The sequence below is a fragment of the Pomacea canaliculata genome, linkage group LG8, assembly GCF_003073045.1.
Source record: "Pomacea canaliculata isolate SZHN2017 linkage group LG8, ASM307304v1, whole genome shotgun sequence".
Classification (NCBI taxonomy): domain Eukaryota; kingdom Metazoa; phylum Mollusca; class Gastropoda; order Architaenioglossa; family Ampullariidae; genus Pomacea; species Pomacea canaliculata.
Genome location: NC_037597.1, coordinates 13,630,394 through 13,658,302, shown reverse-complemented (window position 1 = coordinate 13,658,302; position 27,909 = coordinate 13,630,394). Strand labels below are relative to the sequence as shown.

Below are 27,909 nucleotides of genomic sequence, written 5' to 3'. Positions count from 1 at the left end.
TTTTTATACTACTTACTGACATTTTTCCTTGCAATGCCTGTAGCTCGAGAAAACTTCGCAATACGAGACATCAACACAGCGATCGAGACACCTGCACATGATTACGGACCTTGACTATCGGAAGGTCAAGGGCATCAGTGAAAGCATCGCGTTTCTTCTCTACGTGTATACATGATACTGGAGCCACGAGCTGTGAGTAAATATACAGTTGTTTTCACAACAGTGAGTTAGATGAACGTATTGTAAATAGCTATATGTAAACAGATGTGAACACATGGTTTCTGCAGTAATGTTTTGTGAGTCGTTGACCATGAACTAAACGCAACTCTCGTGGCGTCTGCTTTTTGCAGCATTCCGCTCCCCCAGAAGGTAAACACATTTAAGAAATACTGTTAGAGCCTCACTCCAAAATTTGCTGTGGTCGTCGGTATTTAAAATAGGCACCTTTGTTATAGAATATTGTTTTAACATTAGTCGAGTTGGAAATATTTTAATAGCTCGTGATATTTCATAGTAATGTATGTATACGTGTATTCACGGTTCCATCTGTATCATTAAAATACGCCGCTTTACTGAAATAATTAAATTGGACAGATATTTAGACTCGTGATAGTCCAGAGGTGATGCAAATTACTAAAAATTGCGCTATCAACTTTTGCCTCCTTTTTTTTTTTTTTACTAGTTTACAGTAGATGCATAATAAAGGCAGTATATATACGATCATCTGAAACTACTTGACAATAAATTACTAGCTATTTCGCATTCAAACCATTAAATTTTACAGCAGTCAAAGAAATTTACTCTTTTTTAGCTACATTAACATGCCGTCTGAAGGCGACCGATATAGCATACAACTTCTCATTTATGTAAGATACAACCTTGACCGGCCCGAGTTGAGGGTGAAATTCGTTCACCTGAATACTGTCAAATAAAGAAAACAAGCGTGTTGACTCCTCCAGGTAACTGTAGCCGTAACAGTAGACTTTGTACCATGCCTTATTCCTTAGTGTAAGGAAGGAGAATAAAACAAGATCAGCCTGTCAGAAAGCAGTAATTCAAGGGAACACAGATGACAGTGAAGAATAGTGTCATCAGGCTAAGTAACAATTATACTTTTAATTATTAGTATTTAACTAATCTTCTAGTGACATTAACTCCTACTTGCATATAGATATGATTAAGATATGATTAAGATGCAAGGAAATAGCTGCATTGCATAAAATGGAAACTTTTGCCATCTGTTGGAAAATATTTATGTCATAGTAAATGAAAAATAGAAAAGGTCAATAATGCTAGTGTGTGTTTTATTAAAAGCATTATTAGATGTGTGTATGTGTATGCATGTGTATTTATATATTTTTGTCAGAGAGAGAGAGAGAGAAAAAGAGAGAAAGAGAATGAGAGAGATAAATGTATTTCTACATTGGGAAGTACAGCACATATATTCCTGCTTGTTCTACCCCTTTTTACCACCCCAGCCTTTCTGCAGGTAAATGTGGAAGCAAAGCTGTGTGAGTTCTGAATAAACTAGTTAAGCTATTCCAAACAGCTTATCTTCATCCTAAAAGCCTAAACCAAGTCAATCATGCTGCTAAGCTCAAAGTTCATGACAGATTAAAAGTAGTAAGATCTTTAGCTTCATGCTGATTAGCAATGCCATAACATTGAGGGCACTTTATTATGCTGCAGGAAAGGAAGTCTTCACTTCTTTCCAAAATCTAGGTGAGAATTGTGACTTTTTCACAGAGGTGTGTATCTCTTAAACAGAACAGTGTAATTCTGTCAGGTTTGGTTAGCCAGAATCTTGTAATGAATATAAACCAGTCATTTTAAGAAAAAAAAGCCAGAACAAATTTGATATCAGCCACTTCATTCAACTTGCAGCCCTATTCTTCTTGAGGAGTAACAAGGAATAAACTAAACTTCATTCAACTAATGTTTTATACTAAAATTGTGTGCAGAACTTCAAATTTATTCATGTGACTTTACAACCCCAAACAGTACCCAATACCTTTATTCAACAACCATATAACAAAATAGAATTACCAGGAACAATTGTCAGTCATCTGTCACAACCAGGTCAGAGTAAATCTATGCAAATGACTCCTTTCACTCCATCCACTCATTATGATGCACAACATCCAAGAACTTCCAGAATTTGTTACCATCTTTCCTCACCCTAATCACACATCTGATTATGACTACTCGATCCTAATTAGTGAGTAAAAAGGTAAAGGCTGTCCGTGACTTTTTCAGGTCATTGGGGTGTGAGGTGTTACAAAACTACACTTTTATCGGGGCCAGCTTTATTTGAGGGTGGTGCCCATCTCCTCTCCCTCATTGCCTTACTTTCCCCAGCCCTCTATGGAGTATAGGTACCCACAGCTGGGTTGACAAGGGGAAGTTTGCTCACTGTATGGGTATCAAACTGACAAATAAATGGTCTTGTTGCACTTTTATCCAAAGTAATTCTTTCCAAAGGATACACTCCATGCTAATAATTCATTTTTTCTTTCACTGTATGGCAACACATTCTATTGACTTGATTTTGTTCCCAAACAGCAGATGACTTTGTATTGTCTACACAATTACTAAAAAACAAAAGCTGATGTAATAAAAACCACAACTGAACAGGAAACAGCACATGGCTTCCTCAATTTAAATGTCATCACATTTATTTCCCATAGCCCCAAATAGTTAGCCGGATGTGCCCTCTGATGCTGGCTCTCTGATATTGAATGTGAAAAAGTTTTGAACATAGATGGCCATTTAAGCTTATGTCATCACAGAGCATGTGTTGTTATTCTTACTGGACAGCTGCTTAACACCGTCCAATAGGATAAAACACATCACAAGGTGGTTTGGTAAATCAAATGTAGCAGGGCATCAGTTTCTTTTGCACAGAGAGTAAGGTCAGTCATTGTAGCCTAACAGCCAGCAGAATATAAGGATTCTATTTCTTGATAATATAAAAATTCTCTGAATTTATAAATTTTTTGGGTTTAGTTATCATCCTACCAAAAAGATTCTCATCACAAGATGGAATTTTCATTAAAATGAGAGACTTAGTAGATTCCATATATCAGCACTGATAATCTGCAAATTTTGAAACAATCTTATCTGCTTGCAGTAAATACCAGGCAGTTTGGGGGTGAGGCTTTGTAGCCTGACATGTGACGTGGAACAAGCAGAAAGAGAACTGAAGACAGCTGTATACACAGAAAAGTTTTTCAACAAGACTACCCAGAATGCTTCGCCTGCAGGCCCGAGTACTTTGCCTGCACAAGGCTGCTGCCTCTCCTCTTACAGTATGTCATGGCTACCGACTTCCTGACAGTCTGCAACAACTGATGCGACAGCAGCATTCTGGCCCATACAGTTCAGCCAAAGATATTAAACACGAGAGAAAACCAATAAAGAAGCTTCTTGTGGCAAATAGAGGTTTGCTTTTGTGGATGAAAATCATTATTTGATACTGGATATCTGTTCATATTTCATAGATATTTACTTTACAGCAATGTTTCACAGACTTTTTTTTTCATTTTAAAATTCTGTTAGGGTACTGAGCAAGAAAGCTTCATAGGCTGTACTAAATGTATTGTCTACATTTAGCATGTATAGGACATTGGGGCCTTGTTAAAATTAAAAACAAATGTAGTTCATCAACAGCACATTAATTAAAAGCATCATCATTTTTAATCAATCTAAGTGTACAGTCATGTTAAAATTCGAGCCATTCCAGGCTGTTTAAAGCAGGAGTGTTAAATGCATGTTCTGGCTATATGCTTGCCTGTCTTTTGATGCTCTTGTAAACAGACTGTACTTTGTGGGACCTATCTGTAAAGGCTGATGTTGGAGCTTTACTGAGTAAAAGGTTGTATGTGGTATGTGGATCTGTCAGGCTACAGACTACCAATACCCTTCAACTATTAAATAGTGTTCACCCTCTTGTCTGCTTAAAATCTGCTGCTGATCTACAGCTGTCAATTTTACCATGATATGTTGTAATTGCTGGCGGCCCGGTGGCGCAACGGTTAGCGCTGTTACCGCCTGTCACCAGTACAGTGAAGGTTGGCTGCCCTGAGTTCATTTCTCGTCTCGGGCATGCTGTTCTTTCTCTGCACATGGCATCTGTTTACAGTTAAGACTGTAGTCGATGGCCTATGCCCCAGGAGGGGCGAAGGGCCTTAAAAAAAAAAAAAAATGTTGTAATTGCTAATGCAACATCAGATTCAAATCATAGTTAAAAAGAATAGCTGTGACTTTAAAGAAAACCCACAGTGGGATGTATCACTGGCTGAGCAAGTTGATGAAAATGTTTTGGATGCTTTTGTTAACAAAAGTGTTGGCATTCTAACCAGACATATGTAGCTAAGACAAGACCCTCAGTAGCATTTAAAGCAGCCAGCTACCTAAACATATAGGAGAGTTTCTTAAATGATTGAGCTGGAAAAGCTTAAAAGAGTCTTTGCTGAATACTACTTAAGTAACATTAAAAAAACACCAAAGACTTTAAAAAAAGCCTTATCAGAAATGGAAGTACCTCTCTTCCCCTCAAAAATCAAAACAACCAAACCTACTAACAAAAAAAGAACTGAAGATGTGTGAAGTTTTTCAAATATTTGTTTTACCAACAGGAGAAATTGCAATCCGTGTCTTTCGAGCATGCACGGAGCTGAACATTAAAACGGTGGCAATCTATTCTGAGCAAGACATTAATCAGGTGCATCGACAAAAGGCAGATGAATCATATCTCATAGGAAAGGGTCTTCCACCAGTGGCTGCTTACCTTAATATACCAGAGATCATAGGAATTGCAAAGGTGAATACAGAAAGAATATTTATTTATTGAACATATGACTGCTAAAGACTATGCTGCATTGTTTTGAGATTGACTCAGGAGGGTAGATGAGATTTTGATCTGGAAGATGATGAGTGAAGGATTATTTTTCCATTTAACGACAATTTATTAAATTAACTCTTTTGGGTCTTATTGCTTTTTATATTTTTGGTGAACATTTTGTAAATAATGCTAAATTTAGAAATACTTATTTTAGGTATTCCTTCTGAAGCTTCAAAGAACATATGTGGTAGCTTTAAAAAATAGTTGTTATTTTTTATGTTCAGGATAATCATGTTGATGCTATTCACCCTGGCTATGGCTTCCTGTCAGAACGTGCAGACTTTGCTCAAGCTTGTGTTAAGGAAGAGATTCGTTTTATTGGTCCATCACCTGAAGTTGTACATAAAATGGGAGACAAGGTTGAAGCACGCCGGGCTGCAATTGAATCAGGTATACATGTTAACATGTTACATTTGTTTCATTTGCTCTTGTATTTACAGAAAGTGAACAAGTTTATATGTGAACAAGAAAGGGGATTATTATATGCCATATAGTACTTGTTTATGGATATTAGGAGTAAGGAAAAAATTGGTGATTTTTTTGTTGTTGTTGCAAATACCATTTTCCTACTGGAGAAGTTGAAATATTAATTTGTACAGGTGATAAGTAGATCTGTTTCCTAATGAATTTGATGTTTATTATAGTGTACCTGCAAGCTGAGGACAAGACTGCATGCATGCTTGCTGTGTGTGTATGCATGTTGTGTGTGTTGTATGTTCATGAAGGTGCATTTGATGTCTACCCTAAAATAAATGTGTGCTTGTGTGCCTTTGGATGTGTATGTAAAGCACTTTTAACCCAGCAAGAGCTGGGGAAAAGCATTTTATAAATGTGCTGTATTATTATTTAGCCATGAGAAATCTGTTCATCACTTAACTTTTTCTTTTCCCAGGTGTACGTGTGGTACCTGGAACACCTGGGCCTATTACCTCAGCAGCAGATGCTGTAAAGTTCTGCCAAGAACATGGGCTGCCTGTTATCTTCAAAGCTGCATTTGGTGGTGGTGGGCGTGGGATGAGGGTAGTTAAACATCTGGAGGTAAAGCACATATTTGTGAATCAACAGTAGCTTGAGTACAAATAATTTCTAACTTACTCTAAAACATTTTCATGAATAGTTTCAGATTTTGGCTGATTATAAATTATAATCTTGTTTTGCTGCAAGATCCAAAGCAAATTTGTTGCTTACTGATCAAGAGGTTTACTTAAGCTTAATATTTTTCTTTGAAGGCATATAAATAGAAGAATCTAGAAGATCTTTATGTGTATGTTTTAGTGGTTTTAAGTCATTACAAATTACAATGGATACACATGTTTTATGTGTAATTTGCTGAATAGTTTTCGCTACACTTCATTCTAAAATATATATATTTAAATGACTGTATTCTATCTTCTTTGGAAAGCACTGCAGGATTGTAAAAAAAAAAAGTTAAAGCAATGAATTCAGCAACAGCTTTTTCTCAGTGGTATAGGATTTGAAATAATATTTGTTAAATTTGGGACCAGTATAAAATATCATTTGATGCAAACACATTCTGATATATCTTTACATCTGTAAAATTTCAGCACATCAGTAAATACTTTGTATAGTATCAGGGCTTCTGCTTACGCAAAAAATTGCGTACAGTACGCATTAAAAGTTCGGAGGACCCCTTCAATCTTCGTCAATGGGGTCCCCTCCAAAGTTGGGCGAAGAACAGGGACCCCTTACAAATCTGAAGAAGGGGTCGCTAAGACCCCAAAGAATTTAGCCTTAGCAGAAGCCCTGATAGTATGTGTAACATCTGCATTACATGGATGATGTGCTGTAAGGTTAAAATGTTGCCAATGGCTTCCAGGAAGTGGAAGAAAATTTCAACCGTGCCTTCTCAGAGGCACTTTCAGCCTTTGGCAATGGATCCCTCTTCTTGGAGAAATTTATTGAACGACCTCGTCACATTGAGGTACAGATTCTTGGTGAGTATGTGCCCCTGTATAAATTCAGTTTTTTTTATGTGCTATATACTGAATACATACATAAATACTGAATGACCTTTTGCACGAATGTCAATAAAGGGAATTGCCAGTTGAAATAACATTCTGAGGATAAAATGTGGGAAATTGCATAACTGCTACTACTGTTACTACTAAAACATTTAGTAGCGCTTCTCTGGCATGTAGTCAAACTGCTTTTGTTCTGTTTTTATCCTTTCTTAGGTGATTCTGCTGGTGAAGTGGTCCATTTATATGAGAGAGACTGCTCTGTGCAACGCCGGCATCAGAAAGTTGTGGAGATCGCCCCAGCACCAAAACTTGATCCAGACATTCGTGACAAAATGACAAGTGATGCTGTGCGGCTAGCTAAGCATGTGGGATATGAGAATGCTGGAACGGTTGAGTTCTTGTTGGATAAAAATGGGGAGTACTATTTCATTGAGGTGAATGCCCGTCTGCAGGTGGAACACACTGTTACAGAGCAAGTCACAGGGTAAAACTTAAGTTTTCTTCTTTGTACTGTACCAGGTGATATGATTATATGGAGATCACCCTACTAAGCTACCTACAATTTCTGCTGTCCACTCCCGATTGGCCAGAAATGAGCAGTGTGCAAGGAGCAAACAAACTCAGCCAGCTCACCTCCCGTTGTGCCTTGTTTAGCCAGTGAGTTCACTTACTCAGTTTGCCTGGTTTCAACTGAATTGGTTGTTTTTCAGCTACTTTATCTTTACAATATGTCATAGAAGATGCTTCCACCAACTTCAGGTGTAATATATCTTCTTCCTTGCATACACATGCTGCTAACTGATAATTAATTTCTTTACATACACACTAAACCATTTTTACCTTCCCTTCATACACAAAGTGTCATCAAATTATGCTATAAGTATCAGGGCATGGACGTATTCCTGACATCATGCAGCGGGATGGTCTTTTCATCTCAGTGCTTATGCATTTCCTCCCAAAGCTCTGTCAGAAGTCAAACCATCTCCTTCTGGTTGCCCAATTTAACTAGAGCCGTTTTTGGCACTTCAATCTAATAGACAGTCAAAAGTTCTTATGTGAAGCAGAGGTATGCATCATTAACGTTTGATGTTCCTCCACTTTAGCAGTTTATGTTTTCAACCAATGGAGAACTAGCCATGGCATAAAGATGGACTTCTTCTTTTGGCTCTTTACTGTAAGAGCATTAGCGTCCATTACAATTAAGGGTTATAGGGATATGCTTTGCTGATACTGTTTGCCATTTGGGATTTTAGGATGTGGGGTAAAATTGAGATTTATCTTACTTGGCCGATTTGTCCCATTCATGACCAGTGTGTCATTCTTTGTTTCCCTTTTGGAATCTCTCTGGTGGATGCTTACTTCTGAACTTTCTCACCTTTGAGCCCTTGTCTCATGGCTCCTTTAAGCTACCTATTTGGAAAACCTGCCTTTTGGTAGCAGTTGCCTTGGTGTTTGATTATTTATGCTTTTTACTCAGACTTGACATGTCTTCAGTTTGTGCTGACACCTCTGTCTACCTCCTTACAACCCCAGGTTTTTTGGCTAAGAATAAGCTGCCCTTACAGAGTCACTCTGTACCTACTTTTCAGGAGGGAACCCTGCAATCCAGATAAGCTGCAGGATCCAGTGCATGCTTTCGGCATCTATCTTAAACGATCCACATATCACAGGGGAGGCCGATACCATTTATTGGGGGAGGAGAAGGTTGGCATCACATTGCAGACTGTAGCAGCCTGGATAATAGCTTTCATCAGAGTGACATATGTGGATCTTTGCCAACATGTGTAATCTTTTGTACAGGCCAGAGTACATAATGTTTGAGCTGTAGCAATTAGTCTAGCAATTTCATGTAATGTGGCATTAAAGAAATCATTAAGGCTGATAGTCAATCATCTGCCACATAGCCAGCTTCCTAGGATTTTCTGGATTTAGTTGGAAGCACATCAGTGGCTAAGCATATCGCCAGCAATATGATGTCTGGCACGGGTGATTTTTGGGCAATCAGGAGTGGACAGCTGGAACTATAGGCAGCTAGTAGGGTTATTGCCATATAGTCATGCCATCTGATAAGTAGAAAGAAATTTTGCTACCAGAAATTATATGTCTATGTTAGAAAATCTATGAACAATTTACTGTTTTTATTATTGAATAGTTTTTAAAAAATCAATTTACTTTTGTTATGCTGTAGTCTACTTGTAATTCCAGCTATGTTCTCTTCTACTGAAGTTTGTGCAGACCATAGCTTAAATTAATGTGATATGATCATGAGGGAAATGTTCATTAAAAGTGACTTGAGCTACTGATGGGGAAATTCATTTGGCTTTATTCTAGATGTGCTGTTTACTAAGGCTGCCAATGTTTCTGTGGACTTTTTTCAAATACAAGCACTATAAAATCAAGGTCATATTACTATGCCTAATTAGTCATACAATTTTAAAATTACATCCCACAAAGTATTGCTGAGCTAGAAATTTTTAGCTAAAATGTACTATTTTGGGTATATTTCTTGGTCACGACTTTGTGTTCTTTTTAACCTGGGATATTGAGTTTGTGTTGTTAAAGAAAGTTTCACAGATAGCTTGTTATTCTGTGCATGTTTGACTCTTTGGTCTATGAATTAAGTGATTGTAAGTAATCTTTTCCTATAAGTTCAACAGCGATGAGCGGCACCCTCATAATTCTGTTACCATTTTTCTGCATTGTATCATTTTTGTCTTTCAAGTAGTGTTTTTGTAAGAACACTAATGTCTTTTGGCATTTGTGTTTATGTGATATCTCTTTCATTAATAAATAAAAAATCTGAGCTTGTTAACTCTTCCATCATTTGTTTTTGTTCTCAATTTTGTTTCATTTTTGCATAAAAATAGCAAATATTAATTGCCACTGACAATAACATCTGTAAATTCTATTTGTTTCCAAACAGCGTAGATCTGGTTCATGCCCAGATTCATATTGCAGAAGGTAAAACCTTAAAAGACCTTGACCTGACACAGGAAAATATAAAACTAAATGGCTTTGCAATCCAGTGTCGTATGACCACAGAGGATCCTGCTCGCAACTTTCAGCCTGATACTGGCCGCATTGAGGTAAGTGCTGCTCATGCCTGCGAGCATGCATGTGTTTATCAATAAGTATGCATATATGTTATTTTAAAATTATTAATAATGATGTAACCACATACATCCACAATAGCTGGCTTCGTTGTTTTCATTGTCATAATCATCAGTGATGAGTTTTAACTTCATATCCTAAAGTAGAATGCAAGCATCCGTGCAGAATTTGTTTTGGGGAGGAATATGAGCCTCATTATTTTGTTAATGTTTTGTTTAGGTGTTCCGCAGTGGAGAAGGCATGGGAATTCGTTTGGACAGTGCTTCTGCATTTGCAGGGGCTATTATCTCTCCCTACTATGACTCTTTGCTGGTCAAGGTCATAGCCCATTCGCGAGACCACCCCACTGCCTGTTCCAAGATGCTTCGTGCACTCAGAGAGTTCAGAATAAGAGGAGTCAAGGTGCACTACCTGGCCTTATTGATTACTAGTGAAGATATTTTGTTAATTGTTTTGTATTATTTGAATATATTAAATATAACAATTTATGATAAGCACAAGTATAATAAGCAAATGGATTCATTTTCTCGAAAGAATTTGGCATAAAGGTTACAAAATATACCATTTTACCATTTCTAAAAAATCCTTTTTTTTTTCCAGACAAATATTCCATTCCTGCTGAATGTAATGCAGAACGAACAGTTTCTGACAGGAGTGGTCGATACGTGTTTCATTGATGAGAATCCACAGCTGTTCCTGTTTCAAGAGTCTCAGAACCGTGCCCAAAAACTGCTACATTATTTAGGACAGGTCATGGTCAATGGTCCATCTACTCCTCTAGGGACATCCATACCTCCATCAGACATCACCCCTTCTGTTCCACCTGTTCCTACTAGTGAGTATTACTCTGAACATTTGGTCTGCAATATCTGATATTCTGAAGCACTTGGTCTGTAGTCAGTGCACACAGTACTTTTAATATAGGTTTGAAGACCTAGAGGAAAATTAATGAAGCAAATATGTGTGGTATAGATACTTAAAATCAGAAATTATAGTTTAACCAGAAAGAGTAAGTAACCTTTTGTGTTCTAGTCTGTACTGTTTTCCTCTTTACTACTGTGTAACAACTTTATGAGGAGAATTTCTGTGATAATTTTACATTCTAAAGAAGCGTTAAAGAATGTATTAGAAAATGAAGGAAAGCTTGATGCCGCTTTTAAACTCTTTAACTCAGTCATTCCCCTGCTCCCCCACCATGTGTCAAGATTCACCTTCAGTGTTGTTAAGCATTTTATGATGAAAATAACAAAAAAGTGTCAAGGTGAAGGCATCTGCAGATCAGGATCTACTTCCCTTTGACCATGAATAGGATGATTTGTCTCCAAAATTGTGTACTTTCCAGAGTGCTCTTAATGTTTACAAGCTTATTAATTATTTACGTTAATAATCGGAGTGGGTGTATAGAGAGAAGAGAGAATAATTAATGTGCTGCTGGAAACAAAGTTTGCAGAGTATTGTAGTTATTTTGAGTTACATTTTGCATCTGTACAAACACATTATTTTCTTTTAAAAAAAAATGAATCTTTTAACCTTAAATTTGTGTGTCTTTTGGATTATTTGTTGCAGTCTTTGAACCCGATACAATCATTTTGCCATTAACTTGTTGTCTTGCCGCTTAAATATATTCTTTTACAGAGAGATTCTGTTTTAAGCTGTTTGGTATGAAAAGGGAAAAATTAAAACAAGGGCAGAAAAGACCATAGCTACTTACACAACAGTGGCATATGCATCTTCATGCATACAGAGGACACATTCACCAACCTGCATGCATGCATTCACCCTTTTTCTTTGACGCCCTTTTTCTTTCTTCACATGTGAGTGTGCATGCACACACTTATACATAGTTGCACATGGGAAAATATGTACTCAAAGAGTTGTGTGGATTTGAATTTCTTATTTACTTGGGTGACTAGAAGGCTCAACCTTACGTCATCATTAATACCTAGCAGCTGTTGCAGCCCAGTGCGCTGTTTGCCTAACTGACTTGGTCAGATATATAGGTGTTCTAATGCATGCCAGCATTCTATTGAATATGTGTGTCTACAACATCATTGAGGATCACCAGCATTCTTTGTTTTATTATCTTATGGCAAGTTCAAGGACATTTGACAGCTAGCATGTTGATGTTACTTTGCAGATCAAGAGGGAAAGGGTAAGATACTGCAAAATTATTATTTTTTAAAGTTATTCCTTCACAAAATATTCTAACATCTTTTTTATACAGGGTTATAGCTCTACCCTTTCACATGTGTTGTTATTTTTCTAACTCAGACTAATCATTAACTGATACTTCACATTCAGCATCAGCTGTCTAGGGGCATGGTTTAGGGGCATGTTAGATTTTGCTTTGAATTAATTTTTAATGTGTCTTTGTTATAAGTGTGCTTAATATGATTTTGTTGCAAAAATTATTGAGGTTATTGTAAAACTGTAAAACCATTGCATGGCAAAACCTCCATCTAATCACTTACACGAGAATTCTGTTTCTCGCCAGCTTTTATATGTGCATGTTGATGAGCATAATCGTTATGGCATGTAGGTCAGTTGTCTGTCAGTGAAGACCGCACAGGTGAGGAAGGTCGCAACTTGTTTCAGTTTTATTTTAAATCCTTGACATTCTGTTTTTCACCATGAAAGTTATATTTATTTTGAAAATGTTTTGTAGCCCATGAAAATTTTCCATTGCCAGGCTTTTTTTGTTTTAAGGGGGAAAGAGCACCCTCGACTAGTATGATTGATCTAGATTTTTTAGGATTAAAAAGTTAGGTTGGTACATGCCTGATGGTAGAAGCCATGGAGGCTTCTGACTATTGTCAATTTTCCCAAAAAGGGAAAATAAAATATATCCAACAACAATTTTACAGCCCTGAACAGTTTTTCTTAAAAAAAAAAAACCATCAAAAAAAACCCCACAGCCATCCTGGAAAGGTATCTTTATAGAGATCCAGAATTTATTTTTCTAATTATAAGGCAACTGAAGCACTCATTCATATACAGCCTAAATTTAGGCTTTTTTAATTTTTTTGTTTATTTTGAGATTCTATCAGAAAAGTATTGACCTTGGGCAAAATCACTATAGGAAATTTATTACAAAATATTTCATTTTCCCTATGTTAGCAGGCTGTGCAAAAACTTGTGGCTTGAAAAAAAAAGAAGAGAAGATCAGGTCTTGTTAGACTGTTCAAGTGTTTACATTGAAAGAAAAGATTAAAACCACTTTTGTTTCTGCTTGATGAGGCTGGAGATGGAAAGTTTATACCCTAAATGTGCAGTTATTTTGACCATTAATTCCACACACTTGCAATTATAGTGCCCCCAAAAGTTATTAAAAACCAGGATGTTAGAAATGTACTTTCATGGTTTCATGCTTATCCTTTTCAAGTAGACTAATGCATTAGTCTGAAGCATGCAGTTAAAACATCTCTTTCTAAAGTATTATTACAGGCTGTAAATTATGGTACCATGTTTTTGTTTCATAATTATTTATAATTTTTGTCTCTTTTATTTGAGATTTTTACTTGTTTTATATTCATTACATTCTTAATTTCTGTTTTATAATGTTAATTTTCATTATTTATGCTGTTTGTACTTTGATAAGTAATACTGCTGACAGATGGTCAGCACACTATCAAGAATGACTTGATCCTGTGCAATACAGATTTATTATTATTTATTTATGTTACTGTTATAAGCACTGTCATTGATTGTTTATAGAAAGCAGTTGAGTAACACATTAGTTCTACCTGTCCACTTAAAAGGAACAATAATATAAGTTCACCCTGTTATAAGTATATATATGAAAATTAGAATTCATTTTGGCAAGAACTGCTTGAAGAAGCTGAGACAGGTTACAGACCTAGAAAGCCTTTCAGAATTTTCCTTGATTTGGTTCCTTAGCATTGTGAAGTGAAATTGTGTATTTACTTGATGCTTTCCCTAGCATGCTTAGTATTTTACTTATGTCTCTGTAGTTAGGACAGGTGCAGATCTGTAGAAAGTAGCATGACATTATGGTTAATTAAATTAGTTTATTTTTCTGTAAGTCACTAAGTATATGTCAACATCTTCATAGCAATAGCTCAATTGCATCAATATACCCATATTGAATGAGTCAAAATCTTCCTCTATAGTGTCCAGAAAAAATTGTAACAATTTTAAATAAAAAGACCACACACATACACACCAACTTTATATATTATACACACGTACAGATAGAGTACTGGTATGATCACCACAATGGTCTTATTGTATAAATACATTGAAGATCATTCTAATGTTATTGGAAAAAATAAAACATAGGTGTAACTCCAGTTCATTAAATAATTCTGTCTTAGTTATTGCAGCATTCCTCTGTGTGTGTGTGTGTGCATGTTGAGTTTGTTTATGTACACATACATAGTTGGATGTTCATATATACACATATAGAGATGACTGACTGTCCAAAGGAGTAATAACATCATGTGTGGTAATTTTGTTAGTCGTCCTCAAACTTTAATATGACTCTCACTTTAGAATTGCAACTTGTTCACTGTCAGTTCTCCCACATCCTGCTGGCTGGAGAGATGTTTTAATTCAAGAAGGACCAGCAGGGTTTGCCAAGAAATTACGGCAACACAAGGGTCTGCTGCTGATGGACACCACCATGCGAGATGCCCATCAGTCTCTTCTTGCTACAAGAGTTCGAAGTTACGACCTTCTACGCATTGCTCCATATGTCTCACACTCTTTGTCTCCACTCTTCTGCCTTGAAAACTGGGGAGGTGAGGAAGGGTTCATGTTTTTTTTATGTCTGGCTTATTTGTTTTATGGTAGTACAATGGAAGATGAATTTACAGTAACAGATTTGCAAAGTACAATCTTGAATAACAGATGCACACTACAGTGGCATTGCTTATAATGAGGAGCATATTATTTCAGTCTCAATCATGCGGCAAAGTTTTTAATGTTTCATAAAAAAGTAGGTCCTCTTAATATCTTTTTTTCCCTGGTCTGTCAGAATTTATATATTTCATCAGGCAGGTCTTAGTTGTTTTCTTGCATTGCATCATTATTGTTACCAAATCCACCACCATCATCATAAATCACTTGGCCATGGGAACACCTAACAATATTACCACCAGCTCTAAAACATTATCAGTTAACCCCAACATATTCCCTGATAGACACTACATCTAAAATGCTGTCTTCTGATTTCTTTCTCCTACATTATGTTTGATTGGCACTTTATGAATGTTGATATGATGTAATTGTGTGTGCAGGTGCTACCTTTGATGTAGCATTACGATTCTTGCATGAATGTCCTTGGGACAGATTAAGACAGCTTCGCAAGCAAGTCCCTAACATTCCTTTCCAGATGTTGCTACGAGGTGCCAATGCTGTTGGCTACACCAACTACCCAGACAATGTTGTCTTCAAGTATGCTTTTGTCTTTTATTTTAATGATCTGCAGGTAATAGATGGTCCTTTAGAATCTTTTGTGAATGTGCTCGGACGTTGTCTCCTATGTCTTATTTAATATTCAAACTTTTGATACTAGATGTGGCATAGTGTTGCTCTTATAAAAGAACTTGATGTAGCATCCTTTTTTTTCATTTGTAAAAGAGGTCAGTGTTGAATCTTTCTTAGGTTTTGTGACCTTGCTGTGAAGAATGGCATGGACATCTTCCGTATTTTTGATTCGCTCAACTATGTTCCCAACATCATTGTAGGCATGGAGGCTGTAGGAAAAGCAGGTATTTGCCATGTATTTAAGACTGAGTACAAGTCTGGTAATGTTTCTTGTGATGAGAGCAAAGGCCATATAACTCTTTCTTCTCAATTTACATTCCTACCCTCTCTGGCAGCTGGTCCCCTTGCAGCACATCTACAGACACAAAAATAAGAAGTTTATCATTGAAATCTAGAGCAAGTTGATATTATCCCCTTTCTTCACACCCTATCCTCAGGGCCGCCGAGAGCCAGCCCGGGCCCCGGGACAGACGACCTCTCCGGGCCCCTTGTACTTGTAATCGTAAATTATTTTCCCAGTATATAATGTATGTTTACAATTCGAATCTCAATATCTACACTCAAACTCAACTTCTGCATGTGTAATGCTTGGGTGTTCTGTCCTTAGACCTTTCTTTAAAAGAAAAAGAAAAGGAGAAGAAGAAAAAAAAATCCACTGACCAAGGCCGGGCCCCCTTGACAGCCGCGGGCCCGGGTACACTAGACCCCCCTGTCCCCCCCTCTCGTCAGGCCTGCCTATCCTTACTAGCATTCAAGACAGAAAAGTGCAAAGACGTGCTTTTTAGTGGCAGAAAACCAAGGAAAAACTTCTCAGAAGAACAGACTTTATGATAACCTGACTGGTTATTTCCTTTAACAGCATGGAACTTTAAAATAATTTAGATCTTATCTTGATGGGGAACTGTGAAGATAGGAGTGACATGGCCAACTTTTGTGAGTTAATCTGAATTATAAACCTTGTTGCTGCACTATGAGAAGTCATGTCAAAACCAAAAACTTGTGTATCCAATTGTTAGAAAGATTCCAGATGATTTACTGACCTGTGTTTTTGTATTTGAAACTTTGGTTTTTTTTTTGTATGGCCAGGTGGTGTGGTTGAGGCTGCTATATCCTATACTGGTGATGTGTCAGATCCCAGTAAAACAAAGTACAATCTAGACTACTATGTAGATTTGACCTCACAGCTCATCAAGGCAGGAACACATATACTATGCATCAAGGTACCAGTATTATTTAAACCATTTTGTTTTAATTCCTTGTAAAGTTTATCATTTATCTATACAAAACAGAATTTTCAGCCTTGTGTTTTTCTATACTTGAAATAGTAGCAGGTCATTGCTTTGAAGTTCATTCATGCCAGTGATTGCAAAACTCCATCTGTCCTCCAGGCATCAATGGGTTTCTGATTTAACAGAAAGGTAGAAGGCGATGGAGGAAAAAAGTTGGCCGTGTGTGTGTGTGTGCATGCGCTTCACATGCATGAGTTTTTATTTTTATTTTTATTGATTTCTTTTTGTCTTCTGTGGGTATATAATTTCTTTTTTGTCTGTTTAAAATGATTGTCTCTAATCTTATCTTTCTCTGAGGCTTGAATAAGTCCAGACTTCATTGTAACTATGTTTATTTTAAAAATAGTTATATTTTCATGTCAGCAGTCAGTTATTTTGCAGACAGAGGCATTTGTGAGCAAAAGCTATATGATGTCTCCTCTTTATTCTCTTCAGGACATGGCTGGACTGTTAAAACCAAAGGCAGCTAAGCTGCTTATCAGTGCTATACGGGATAAGTACCCCGACATCCCCATACATGTCCACACTCATGATACAGCTGGAGCTGGCGTGGCAGCCATGCTGGCAGCTGCAGAAGCAGGGGCTGATGTTGTGGATGTAGCTGTGGACTCCATGTCAGGGTTGACTTCCCAGCCAAGCATGGGCGCTGTTGTTGCTTCCTTGGAGAGAACAGAACTTGACACAGGTAATAGAAACTATCAGAAGCCTGTCATCTATCTGGGGTCTGCTGAAGGAGAGATTGAATAGGTCCAGATGTTCATGTGTTACATAGCATGTTGCCTTCATCACTGTAAACAGCCCTTCTTAATTTTATGCACAATTTTTTTTTTATGTAACATTCTCGGATGCATTAACTTAATGCACAAGTACACATAAGTACCCTTATATATATATAGTATATTTTTACGCATTAAGAATGCCCTTATATAATATGCCACGTGTGGACCCTCAGAATACCAGAGACCTTCCATGTCTGAACACGTTTGGTCCAAGTGGATTGTTTTTTTAATACAAAGACTTTTGATTGGTCACATCCTGCTAGATGCAGATGCAGACAGAGATTTTAGGAATAGAATTTATCCCTTTACTTGTCAAGAGTGGACAGTTTTTGATATAATTTTATGACAGTTTCAGCCATTATTATTAAACGGTTGAACAGTGCAACATGGTTGGTTTACATTGGTTGGCGTAGCCTGGGGTGTGTCCTTTTGTTTGTTCTCGGTGCATGAAAATTTGTTGAAAGTATCTTTTTGCAGCAACTTCCTTTTTTTCCTGTTAGAAAGCAAAGTCTTGATAGTCTGCTACTGTAAATTGGAACAAGTTTTAATATTTCAGCACTTAAATGGTTTTACAACCCTAATTTTCCTCCTTATAGTTCACACTCACAGTTGTCAACATCTTCATAGCAATAGCTCAACTGGATTGATATACCTATATTGAATGAGTTAAACAACAGTCAAAATCTATAGTTGCCAGAAAAAATTAGTAACAATTTTAAATAAAAACTTCCTTAAAACCAACATCTTTTTAATTGTAGATTCTGTTATATTTTTGTAAAGATGTGCTGATGCATCTTTCGCATTTTCATTGAATTTGTAAGAAAGTTGCTTTTACTCTCTCTTATATGCCTTATTTATAGAGACTTTCTGCTTCTCCTGGCTTCGAAAATGTGAGAATCTCCTGTGAGAGGACACTTGTCATATAGAAACAGCTTTAAATAAACAAAGATGTCCTCACTTCATAGGTTTTACTGCATATGATTGGGGGATGGTGGTTCATACATGTACAGGGAAGTGTGTGGCAGTTGCATGTGTATTTGAGATGATGGCTGCTTTTACCACTTGACAACCTGTTGTTTTTAGGGCTAAATCTGGACAACGTTTCGGCATACTCAGCATACTGGGAACAGGCTCGTAGTCTGTATGGACCCTTTGAATGCACTGTTACTATGAAGAGTGGCAATGCTGACATCTACAAAAATGAAATTCCAGGTGAGATGCCACATTATCTTTTCTGACTGAACAAATTTCAATATACATGTGAACATGAATCACAGTTCTTATGTCTGTATGAGCAATCTTACAGTCACTCATTGCCCATCTCTACCACCTGCATTGCCACAAGGAAATATGTGAGAAGAGAGAAGATCCGGATGTATCAAAGTAGTTCATAATAACATGTTCTTGGGCCTTTCATCAGTTATTGTATGGCATGGTCTTACCAGCTTCCGTTGCACTAACCGTTTTTTCCTTTCTTGACAAGCAATATAGATGAGCAGCATTTCTCTTTGCTTTCTCCATCCCTTTGTCCCTTGCCTTCTTCCATGACCAGTCAGGGTTAGGGTTAGGACCAGTCAGACTCTATCTTCCATCAAGAGATTGCTCATGTCTTCTATCCTTCAGTGGACTCTGGTGCTTGCCATAGCATAGTGGGTACCTCCTGTACCTCTGTACCAGGTTCCACTGCCTACTCAGCAGTCATTGGGAAATGACCATCCATTTCTCTCTCTATGCAGAGATGATATGGGTCTCCTCCACTCAACACCACCTCCGTCTTCTGCTGGCCATGGTTGTACCCACTCCTTACAACACAACTGACACAACTCAGAAGTATTACACACCCACAAGCACATAATGCAAAATCTCCACATACTTCACCCCCAATAGACAACAGAGTTCTCTTCTGTCTCAGCTCACCTTCTTTCTACAAGAACCTGCACTTACCATGAATGTGTCTTTTAATTCAAGTTGAAAGTGGTATGATCAGTTAAGTAGTTAGTTGTGCTAATGAGAAAGAAGTAATATGCAGAAATGGTTTTGTTTTAATGTCACATTAGGTGGGCAGTACACTAACCTGCAGTTCCAAGCCTTTAGCCTGGGGTTGGCTGACCAATTTGAGGAGGTGAAAAAGATGTATTCTGTGGCCAATAAACTTCTGGGAGACCTGCCTAAGGTAAATCACTTTAAGCTCTGGTACTTGGGAATTTCTCAATGCATATACAAAACTATACAACCTTCTGAAAGTGTACTCCAGAATCTGATAAAGTGCATGAAGTCAGAGACCAATGGCTTAGACAAACTTTGTGAAGATCTATATAGCTGAACAAGCTTTCAAGAAATGTGAAATTTATACATAATCTTTACAGCCTTTCTTCCTCAGTTCACTAAAATTTCCTTCTTGGAATCTTGTAAGAGTACCTCAGAACACTTTTCAATAACTTCTAGATAAGATTTATAAACGAAGTAGTCGCAACATTTAGAACTGTGTGAGAAGAGACCTTAGAAAATGTGCTAGGCTTTGTGTGTATTAGACATCTAGACTACTTAAAGAAATCCAAGCACAACATCTTGATTTATAATTACAGGTGACACCATCATCCAAGGTGGTTGGGGACTTGGCTCAGTTTATGGTGCAAAACAAACTCACTGCTGAGCTTGTGGAAGAAAAAGCTGCTGAATTATCTTTTCCAAAGTCTGTAGTAGAGTACTTCCAAGGTCATCTAGGTGAACCACCTGGTGGCTACCCTGAACCACTTCGCACAAAGGTCAGAAGCAATGACTGTAGTCTGAGCTTTATATGAAATAAGTAAGTTTATCCTATATATATATTTCAAGTAGAAATATATTAAAGTTATTCGCTTTAGAAATGTATAGTTATTGTGTAAGTATCAAAGAAGAAGAATTTACTTTAAAATTTAATTTATGCTCAACCTTTGAGTTAGAAATCCCTCCTTAATCAAGAAAACATGTCCGCATTCATTTAAACTTCTTCCTAGTCAGTAAGTACAATACAACTTTATTGATTCCCACGAGCAATTCAAGATAGTGCTCGTACTAGCAATAATACATACATATACATGTTGTAAAAGAGATAATATAAATATATATGTTTAAATAGTGTCTCTCTCCCACACACACACATTCCCAACAACAGCAGATACAGTTGATTATCCCAGGTCACCTCAGGCTAGTACAAGATCACTGCCAGTAGGGTATATCAAGTGAATGGCACATGGAATGAATGAGCTGCGGTGACGATTGGTTCTGCATACAGGCATTGCATACCTACAGCCAGACCGCAAGAGTGAAAACTCACATCAAAACACATGATCAGAAATAAAGAGGATGTGTGATGGCTTCCTGGGGATTTGCTGATGACAAAAGGCTGCCAAATCCCTCTGCCTGGTTTCGGTGACCTCGGAACAGATGTTAACAAGGGAATCAAGACTGTTCCTGTCCCTGTGGAACCAAGAGATGAGAGAAAAAATGATGAGACTTTCAATGAAGGACTGATAGAACCAAGTGAGGATGACAGAGCTGACAGAGAAAGATCTAAGTTTCCATAGGAGGTCCAGACGTTTTTGTCTCTTACAGAGGATCATGTCAGTGTTGATGTCCCATTTAAGTTTGTTATCAAAGATAGTACCTAGATATTTGTAAGTCGACTACTTCAATGGCATCATCATGGATAACACTGATGACTGCCTCAGGCCTGTTTGTCTGAAAGTCGAATATCATTTCCTTAGTCTTTGAGGCATTCATGACAAGAAAGTGTTTGTCACACCACTATGATCATGTTCACTATTATACAGAAGAGACAGCAAGGCAGTGTCATTCGCAAAATTTACAAGCAATCTCCTGTCTGTAGTGCTTCGATCTGCAACTGTTAGCATGCAGTATGAACGGTGGGGAAACAATACTGGTGACAACAGGATCTGAGAGAAGACCGTTAACAGAAACACTCTGTTGCCTGTTTTTTAAAAAGTCCAGGATCCAGAAAGTTAGTGAGAGATGGAAATCTCAACTAGATTCCCCCCCCAACAAGTGAGGTAGCACAGTGTTAAAAGCAGAAGAAAAATCAGCGAAGCGAAGCCTGGCATGAGCTCTGGGTTTCTCCAGATGTTTGTACAGAGTATTTAGCATAAACAGCTTAGCATCATTGACACATCTTCCAGCTCTGTAGACAAACTGCAGTGAGTCAAGATGTGAAGTAACAGCAGTCAGAACCTTGCTCATTACAATTTTCTCAAGTGATTTCATGATGATTGAAACAGCATAAAAACACACCACAATAGCCTGGATATAACACTTATATGTTCTTTCTCATCTTCCTTGCTTTATCTGACTAACAGGTTTTGAAGGGAGCACCCACTCTCTCTGGGCGACCAGGAGCTAGCTTGGAACCAATTGACTTCGGTGCTTTAAAAGACGAATTGTGTGAAAAACACAAAATTCAAGTGTCAGAAGAAGACATCATAAGTGCTGCTCTTTACCCTAAGGTACTTGCACCCTAAAACATAGAAGTGAGCATGATTTTTATATGTGAATATGGGTGCATGGTTGTTGATTATTTATTCTATGATTTATGTAAAGCGATATGAGCAAATTTTTGGAAAAGCGCTATATAAATCTCTATTATCTTTAAAACATGTTTTACAATTCTTGTATAACTGTAATTTCTCCCTCAAATACTTGCCCATTTATATAGAACTCTTTGTATACATGCCATGTCTACAGGTTTTGAAGCTCACTAAATATAGCCCAACATTACAAATATGAATTACCCATTAAGATTACCAAGTTGGCAATTGGTATGTAATTAGAGGTCTAACTCTTACTTAAAACACATGTAGGTTCTACTGAGCTGGAATCTGATGTGCATGGCATTCGTGTTTTCTTGCACAGGTTCTTGATGAATTCTTAGAATTCCGCAGCAAGTACGGACCAGTTGACTGCTTAGACACAAAAACGTTTCTTGTTGGACCTAAAGTGGCTGCAGAGACTGAGGTCAGTGGCCTGCTTGTATTGATTGATCTTTCAGTACTGTTCTTTTGGCTTGATTAGAAAATATTTAATATGACTACCTAGTCATATGCTAAGTACTGATGACTTTATCATTTATAATAACTGCTCTTATTAATTTTAAATTTTGGAGACATAAGCAATTATTATTATCATCCTTGTTTAATCACAAAATGTTTGCTGTGTGATATTTCACGGTGTGTATACATTGGACGAGTATATGGATCTAAATTTATTGGACCTCTCATTTAACTGTGTTACATGCTGCCTTGCTGCTGGAGTTTGGGTGCCTAGCTGTCAGCCTATGATACCTATTTTCAGCCAGTTTATTATTTGCCAAAATGAATAGACTGCTGACAGTAAATGACTCACAAAGCTTCAGACTTATGACTTCTCAGATAATTGTATGTTTATAGATGCACAAGACTGTGTAGAAGATATAATGCAAGTAAAACAGCAAGTAGGCCAAACAAGAGCAATAATAATAATGCAGTTCATATAGTGCCAGCTGATGCAGGGTGTGAATTTGGCAAGACATTCTTAAATCAGTCATACATCAGTCTGTAGATATGTCCTTGTGGAAGGTCTTGGGACTATTGAGGTTCGTTACTGACATCAAGCTATCATGTGTCTTCACTCACCTAAAGAAAAGTTTGTTGTTTCTTTTTATTTGTTTTTGAGGAGTTTTTTTTCTTTGTTAGAAATTACCTAAACAAATGGAAACTGGATTGAGAGCTAAAGATCTGGAAAATTTTCGTCTAAATGGTTCTTGAAAACATTCAACAATGGGGCTTGAATCACTGAGTTTGGTAGGCTGTTTCAGAGATTGGCAGTTTGGTCCAAAGTGTATTGAAATTAACTATGAAAAAAGTCAGATACTCTAAGAAACAGTACCAGCCTACAAAGTAATGAATATTTGACCTATAAACAGAGACCCATCAGATAGGTAACTTTTACAAAAATTTAAAAAATCATTTGTCTCAGCTATAACAATTTAAGCATTATTTTTGCAATATTTGTCAAATTTAATCGAATATTTTCTGAATACACGAACAAGTGTAACCATTGAAACTTTTATCAAGTGTGTCCAGCAAATAGAGAATGGTTATGATTCCATCTTCACTGGAACTGGAATACCAACTAGAAGTCAGTCGTGCTTGCCTTTTATCTTATGCTGAACTTAACAATTTTGCTGGGAAAATTATGAAAGCAGGTCCATCTGCAGTTTGAATAGTGGAAACCAAGCACGCTTTGCTAGTTTACTAGGAAATACTGAAAATAAATTTTCATATTTCATAAAATACCTTAGCATGCCTGCATTATTGACATAGGATTGGCAAAGACTGGTGAGAGTAAAAATTACAGGTGTCAGCAGAATTGCTGTTAATGGCGTTGGCAAGGGTCAAAGGTTATTGCAAGGTTTAGTAGAGATCAGTCAGTGGAAGGGGGGACTTTTTGTCTGCATTTGCATTTGTAGGTGCACTGTAGAGGATCTAAAAACTAAAAAGTCCTTAACTAAGACTTGTAAAGGTCCAAGACTAGCTTTTTAAAAACTTTGATCACGGCACATGTTAAATCAGCAGGACAGAGATTGTTTAATTCTTACCCTCATGCCCACTTATCAGTTTTATTCCCTCCTAGATCTTGAAATTGTGCGTTTGAAAAATTCTACTCTATCTTCTGTTTATATTTATCCTTCCCTGATAGCAATCACTGGCCTGGCAGCTGTGATCTAAAAGTCTGTGCAATTGATATTTTCTTTCAGGTTAGCATTGAGAAAGGTAAGACCTTATCTATCAAGACCCTGGCTGTGGGTGACTTGAACAAAAATGGAATGCGAGAGGTCTTCTTTGAGCTCAATGGTCAACTTCGTTCGGTCATGATCAAAGATACAGAGGCATCAAAGGTATGAATTTTCCCGCGGGAGAATGAAAATAATTTCCTGTTGTTGTTTTCTCCAATTTTCCATCCAACTTTTTTTTTGATTCATGTTTACTTTCTTGTTCACATGCCTCTTGTTTGCAAAAGCAGTTTAATAAATTTTGTAAATGTTTTCTTACTTTGAATTCTGGGAGATAAGTTGTTTAATGCTTTGATATTATCTTCAGGAGCTGCACACATATCCTAAAGCAGTGAAAGGTGTCAAAGGGTCAGTGGGTGCACCCATGCCTGGAGAAGTGGTGGACATCAAGGTCAAAGAAGGTGATGTTGTTAAGAAGGGGCAACCAGTCTTGGTACTGTCTGCCATGAAGATGGAGATGGTCGTTACAGCACCTGTGTCGGGTAAGGTTCGCCTCATTGCTGTCAATCGAGGCATGAAATTGGAGGGAGATGACCTGTTGATGGAAATTGAGTAACAGAAAGGCGATTGTTCAGACACATACTCATCAGTAGCAACAAAAACAATTTTTTTTTCTCCAAAATGAAGCTGAAGCAGAAAGAAGCTGAAGCAGAAAGAAGCACAGGTGCTTTGAGATCATTCTCACGGACATGTAGACACAAAGTTTCTATGACAACTGTACGAGGACTTGTCTTCAAAGCCCAGCTTGATACAGATACCCTGGAATTGCATTAATGTGTTGAATTATTGATAGAATGGTGAATTTTACCATTTATACAAGCTCACTCCATCCTGTACAAATTATTCTCTGAATATCTTTATTTCGAAAGATTAGTACTTGACATTTGACCAAAGGGAAGTATAGTGCATGATTTGATGATAGGAAAGTTATGTGCTTTCTAATTTTGAGAAAATAATAGTGCAGGTGTTATTTCTAAGGTGCTAAATATTCAATCATTTGTTTATTATGAGGATGTAAGGGCGTGTGAAATAATGCGGAATAGTTGAGTACTGTGATTATATAACTACTACTGTCAAATTTTATTGAGTAACATGAAATTGTGTTACAGAACTGTTGTCTTCATCTGCATAATTACTATTATAAGCCATATTCACTTGAAAAGTTTGCAAAAGATTTTAAGGATTTGTTGAAATGTTCCATTAATGCCATCAAAATATGATGGTAGAATAAAAGTATTTTTGTCAGATAGTGCATGTGCAGTACAGGTCAGTGGTCAAAGTGGAAATTTGGGGCAAGACTGTTAGCCAAGACATGCAAGACAAAAGAAAAGAAGGATTGTTGTGTTATAAATGGTCACAACTATAAAAAAAGAAAGGCAGCTGAAGATAAAAGTTAGTGTTTTCTGCTTTCCTGGTGGGTAAATACCTAAAAGTTCTGAAGGAAAAGATTATTAATACAATATCAAGAGAAGAATTTGTGCCAGCAGTGTCTCAAGAGTAGAAATGACCCATGTTCAGTCAGCTTCATCCTAACCTTTCATCATGGGTATGATGAACGTCAGTGAAAACATGCTGTGTGGAGCAAATCTGTGGTAAAATGTAAACAGCAGCACTGCTGCAAGGCTTTGACAAAAAAAAGCAGCAGCAGAGATTTAATCATAAATAACAGTTGGTAGAGAGAGAGCACCAGCAACTGTCAAAGTGACTTTGTCCATTCAGAACCTGTCAGTATGTCAGTAAAGCTGAAATGGTGCAGCTTGTCAGAGATATACATACACATGCCCCAGGCTTCCGATTCGCACGCAGCACTATGAAAACTGCTAAATGCCAAAGGAAGGCCAATAAAAATGAAATACCTTTATTTGCTCAGGGTTTCTTGTTGCAGTAGTTGTTTGCTTGAGTTTTTGGTATGGGGTATAATGAAGTGTTGCTTATGTGAGTAGTTGCATAATAAAAAGCTAGTGACATTGTTCTAAGCATCTAAGGATTACACAAAACAACATGGCTGCAGTAACAGTTCATGTGTATTGAAGAGGAGAGAGAGGAAAAATTTCAATATAACTAGGTGTATTTGTTAAACATTTTACATTGTTACACGGAGCATTATAGAAAAAGGCAAGATTGTGTGATTTCTTTTAAAATAAAAAGTAGATTCATGCATGTACAGGTCTTGTTCTTAATGAGATTTTGTATTCATAGAGAACATTTGCTGAAAAGATTTCTGTGCAAGATATAATGAAGCATTGAACTTGCATTAGTCAAGTGTATGATTTCACAAACAGTACCATCAAGTTTGCTTTCACACCTGATGCTTTTTTTTGTTTTGAGTGTGTTTATTCATATCAGTAGAGATGCATTAATCCATATGTATAGGAGAACCAAAACTATTTGTTGCTTCAGAACCATTTGCGTTAAAAAATAAAACCTTTAGATCAACAAAGATATGTGCACATAGATTTTTTGGGGGTGTTGTGGTGGTGCAACAGTTAGCGCCTGTCACATAGATTTACTACCTAACCAATGTCAGGTAGAATATTGTGGGAGAAAAACTTATCTTTTCTTGTTTTATACAAGCAGTTGGATTAAAAAAATATAACTCTAGAGATTGAGTTCCTTCTTGACATGCTGATAAGTTTTTTTTTTAAACTTTGGTGATAATCGGATGTTTATTAACAGTTTTTTTTTTTATCTTATCCTAAACTTATAGTCTGTTAATGGACTTGTAAATATTCATGAAAACTTCCTTTTTTCAGCTGTAGGCCTTGGAGGCCGGATTGTTGCTATTTTTCTGTACATAAAAGTGCCTTTAGGGTCCACTCATTTGTGTGAAATTTATGGGCACTCTCAGTATTCTGGATAATAGAGCATATAGATTTTTATATGATTTTTTTTTAAAAAAAGAAAGACACTCTTCATAATATCAGTTTCGTTGCTCTATCATGAATGCTAAATTTTTTTTTTTTGTAGTTACACTTACACTCTTCCCTACCCTTCCACCAGAAACAAGCATTGAATATTTATTAACATTTTAAATTCTTCTTTCAACACAAAGACAGTATAGATTAATTTCATAGTAAAGTGTTTGTATAGTGAAATAGTAATAGGTAGTGATAGAATGAATTGCAATTTGTAGCAATGCAGTAAATAATACATGATAGAAAATAAAGCATTAAATTCACTGCTGATATAGAGATGAAGCTAGACCTGCATTTATGTAGAATGATTGACATGGTGTGATGCTACAGTTAATATTTAACAATAGAACTGGTGATCGTAAGCAGCCAATGATATAACTTCTTGCTGAGTTGTGATAATCTAGTTTGCATTAAGAATTTTGCTCAAATGCTTGAACTATCATGTTTAGAGTCAGAAACTCATTAAACCGGTGCTGTGTGACATTGCATCTTAATTGTTGATCTTCTAAATGGCAGATGAACATTTTTGAGATTGTATGTATGCATTGCATTACAACTGATATTATTCATTGGTCAATAAAATTGCTATAGTAGCATAA

At 36.9% G+C, this 27,909-nt stretch overlaps 1 protein-coding gene across 8 annotated transcripts; it reads left to right on the top strand.

Annotated features, from left to right (window-relative positions):
• The first annotated feature begins 74 nt into the window (after positions 1-74).
• LOC112570091 (pyruvate carboxylase, mitochondrial-like) lies at positions 75-27,909 on the top strand. Of its 8 annotated transcripts, XM_025248316.1 has the most exons (24): positions 999-1,100; positions 1,690-1,722; positions 3,131-3,441; positions 4,638-4,822; positions 5,128-5,293; positions 5,796-5,941; positions 6,741-6,858; positions 7,099-7,369; positions 9,809-9,971; positions 10,216-10,398; positions 10,597-10,831; positions 12,134-12,148; positions 14,532-14,756; positions 15,255-15,411; positions 15,622-15,728; positions 16,591-16,724; positions 17,229-17,478; positions 18,656-18,784; positions 19,630-19,745; positions 20,158-20,337; positions 21,925-22,071; positions 22,478-22,579; positions 24,360-24,500; positions 24,703-24,951. In XM_025248316.1, the coding sequence occupies exons 3-24, from the start codon at positions 3,249-3,251 to the stop codon at positions 24,949-24,951; spliced, it is 3,612 nt and encodes a 1,203-aa protein (XP_025104101.1). In that variant the 5' UTR covers positions 999-1,100; positions 1,690-1,722; positions 3,131-3,248. The 8 variants fall into 8 exon arrangements, with proteins under 8 accessions (XP_025104100.1, XP_025104106.1, XP_025104107.1 ...); XM_025248315.1 differs by lacking the exons at positions 999-1,100; positions 1,690-1,722 and adding an exon at positions 75-192; XM_025248319.1 differs by lacking the exons at positions 999-1,100; positions 1,690-1,722 and adding an exon at positions 352-369.

Bases quoted from the DNA above. Each gene is read 5' to 3' on its own strand.
- LOC112570091 (XM_025248320.1), top strand. From the start codon at position 3,249: ATGCTTCGCCTGCAGGCCCGAGTACTTTGCCTGCACAAGGCTGCTGCC. The intron at 5,294-5,795 runs GTATACATGTTA...TTCTTTTCCCAG, and splicing joins CCGGGCTGCAATTGAATCAG to GTGTACGTGTGGTACCTGGA. The intron at 6,859-7,098 runs GTGAGTATGTGC...ATCCTTTCTTAG, and splicing joins CATTGAGGTACAGATTCTTG to GTGATTCTGCTGGTGAAGTG.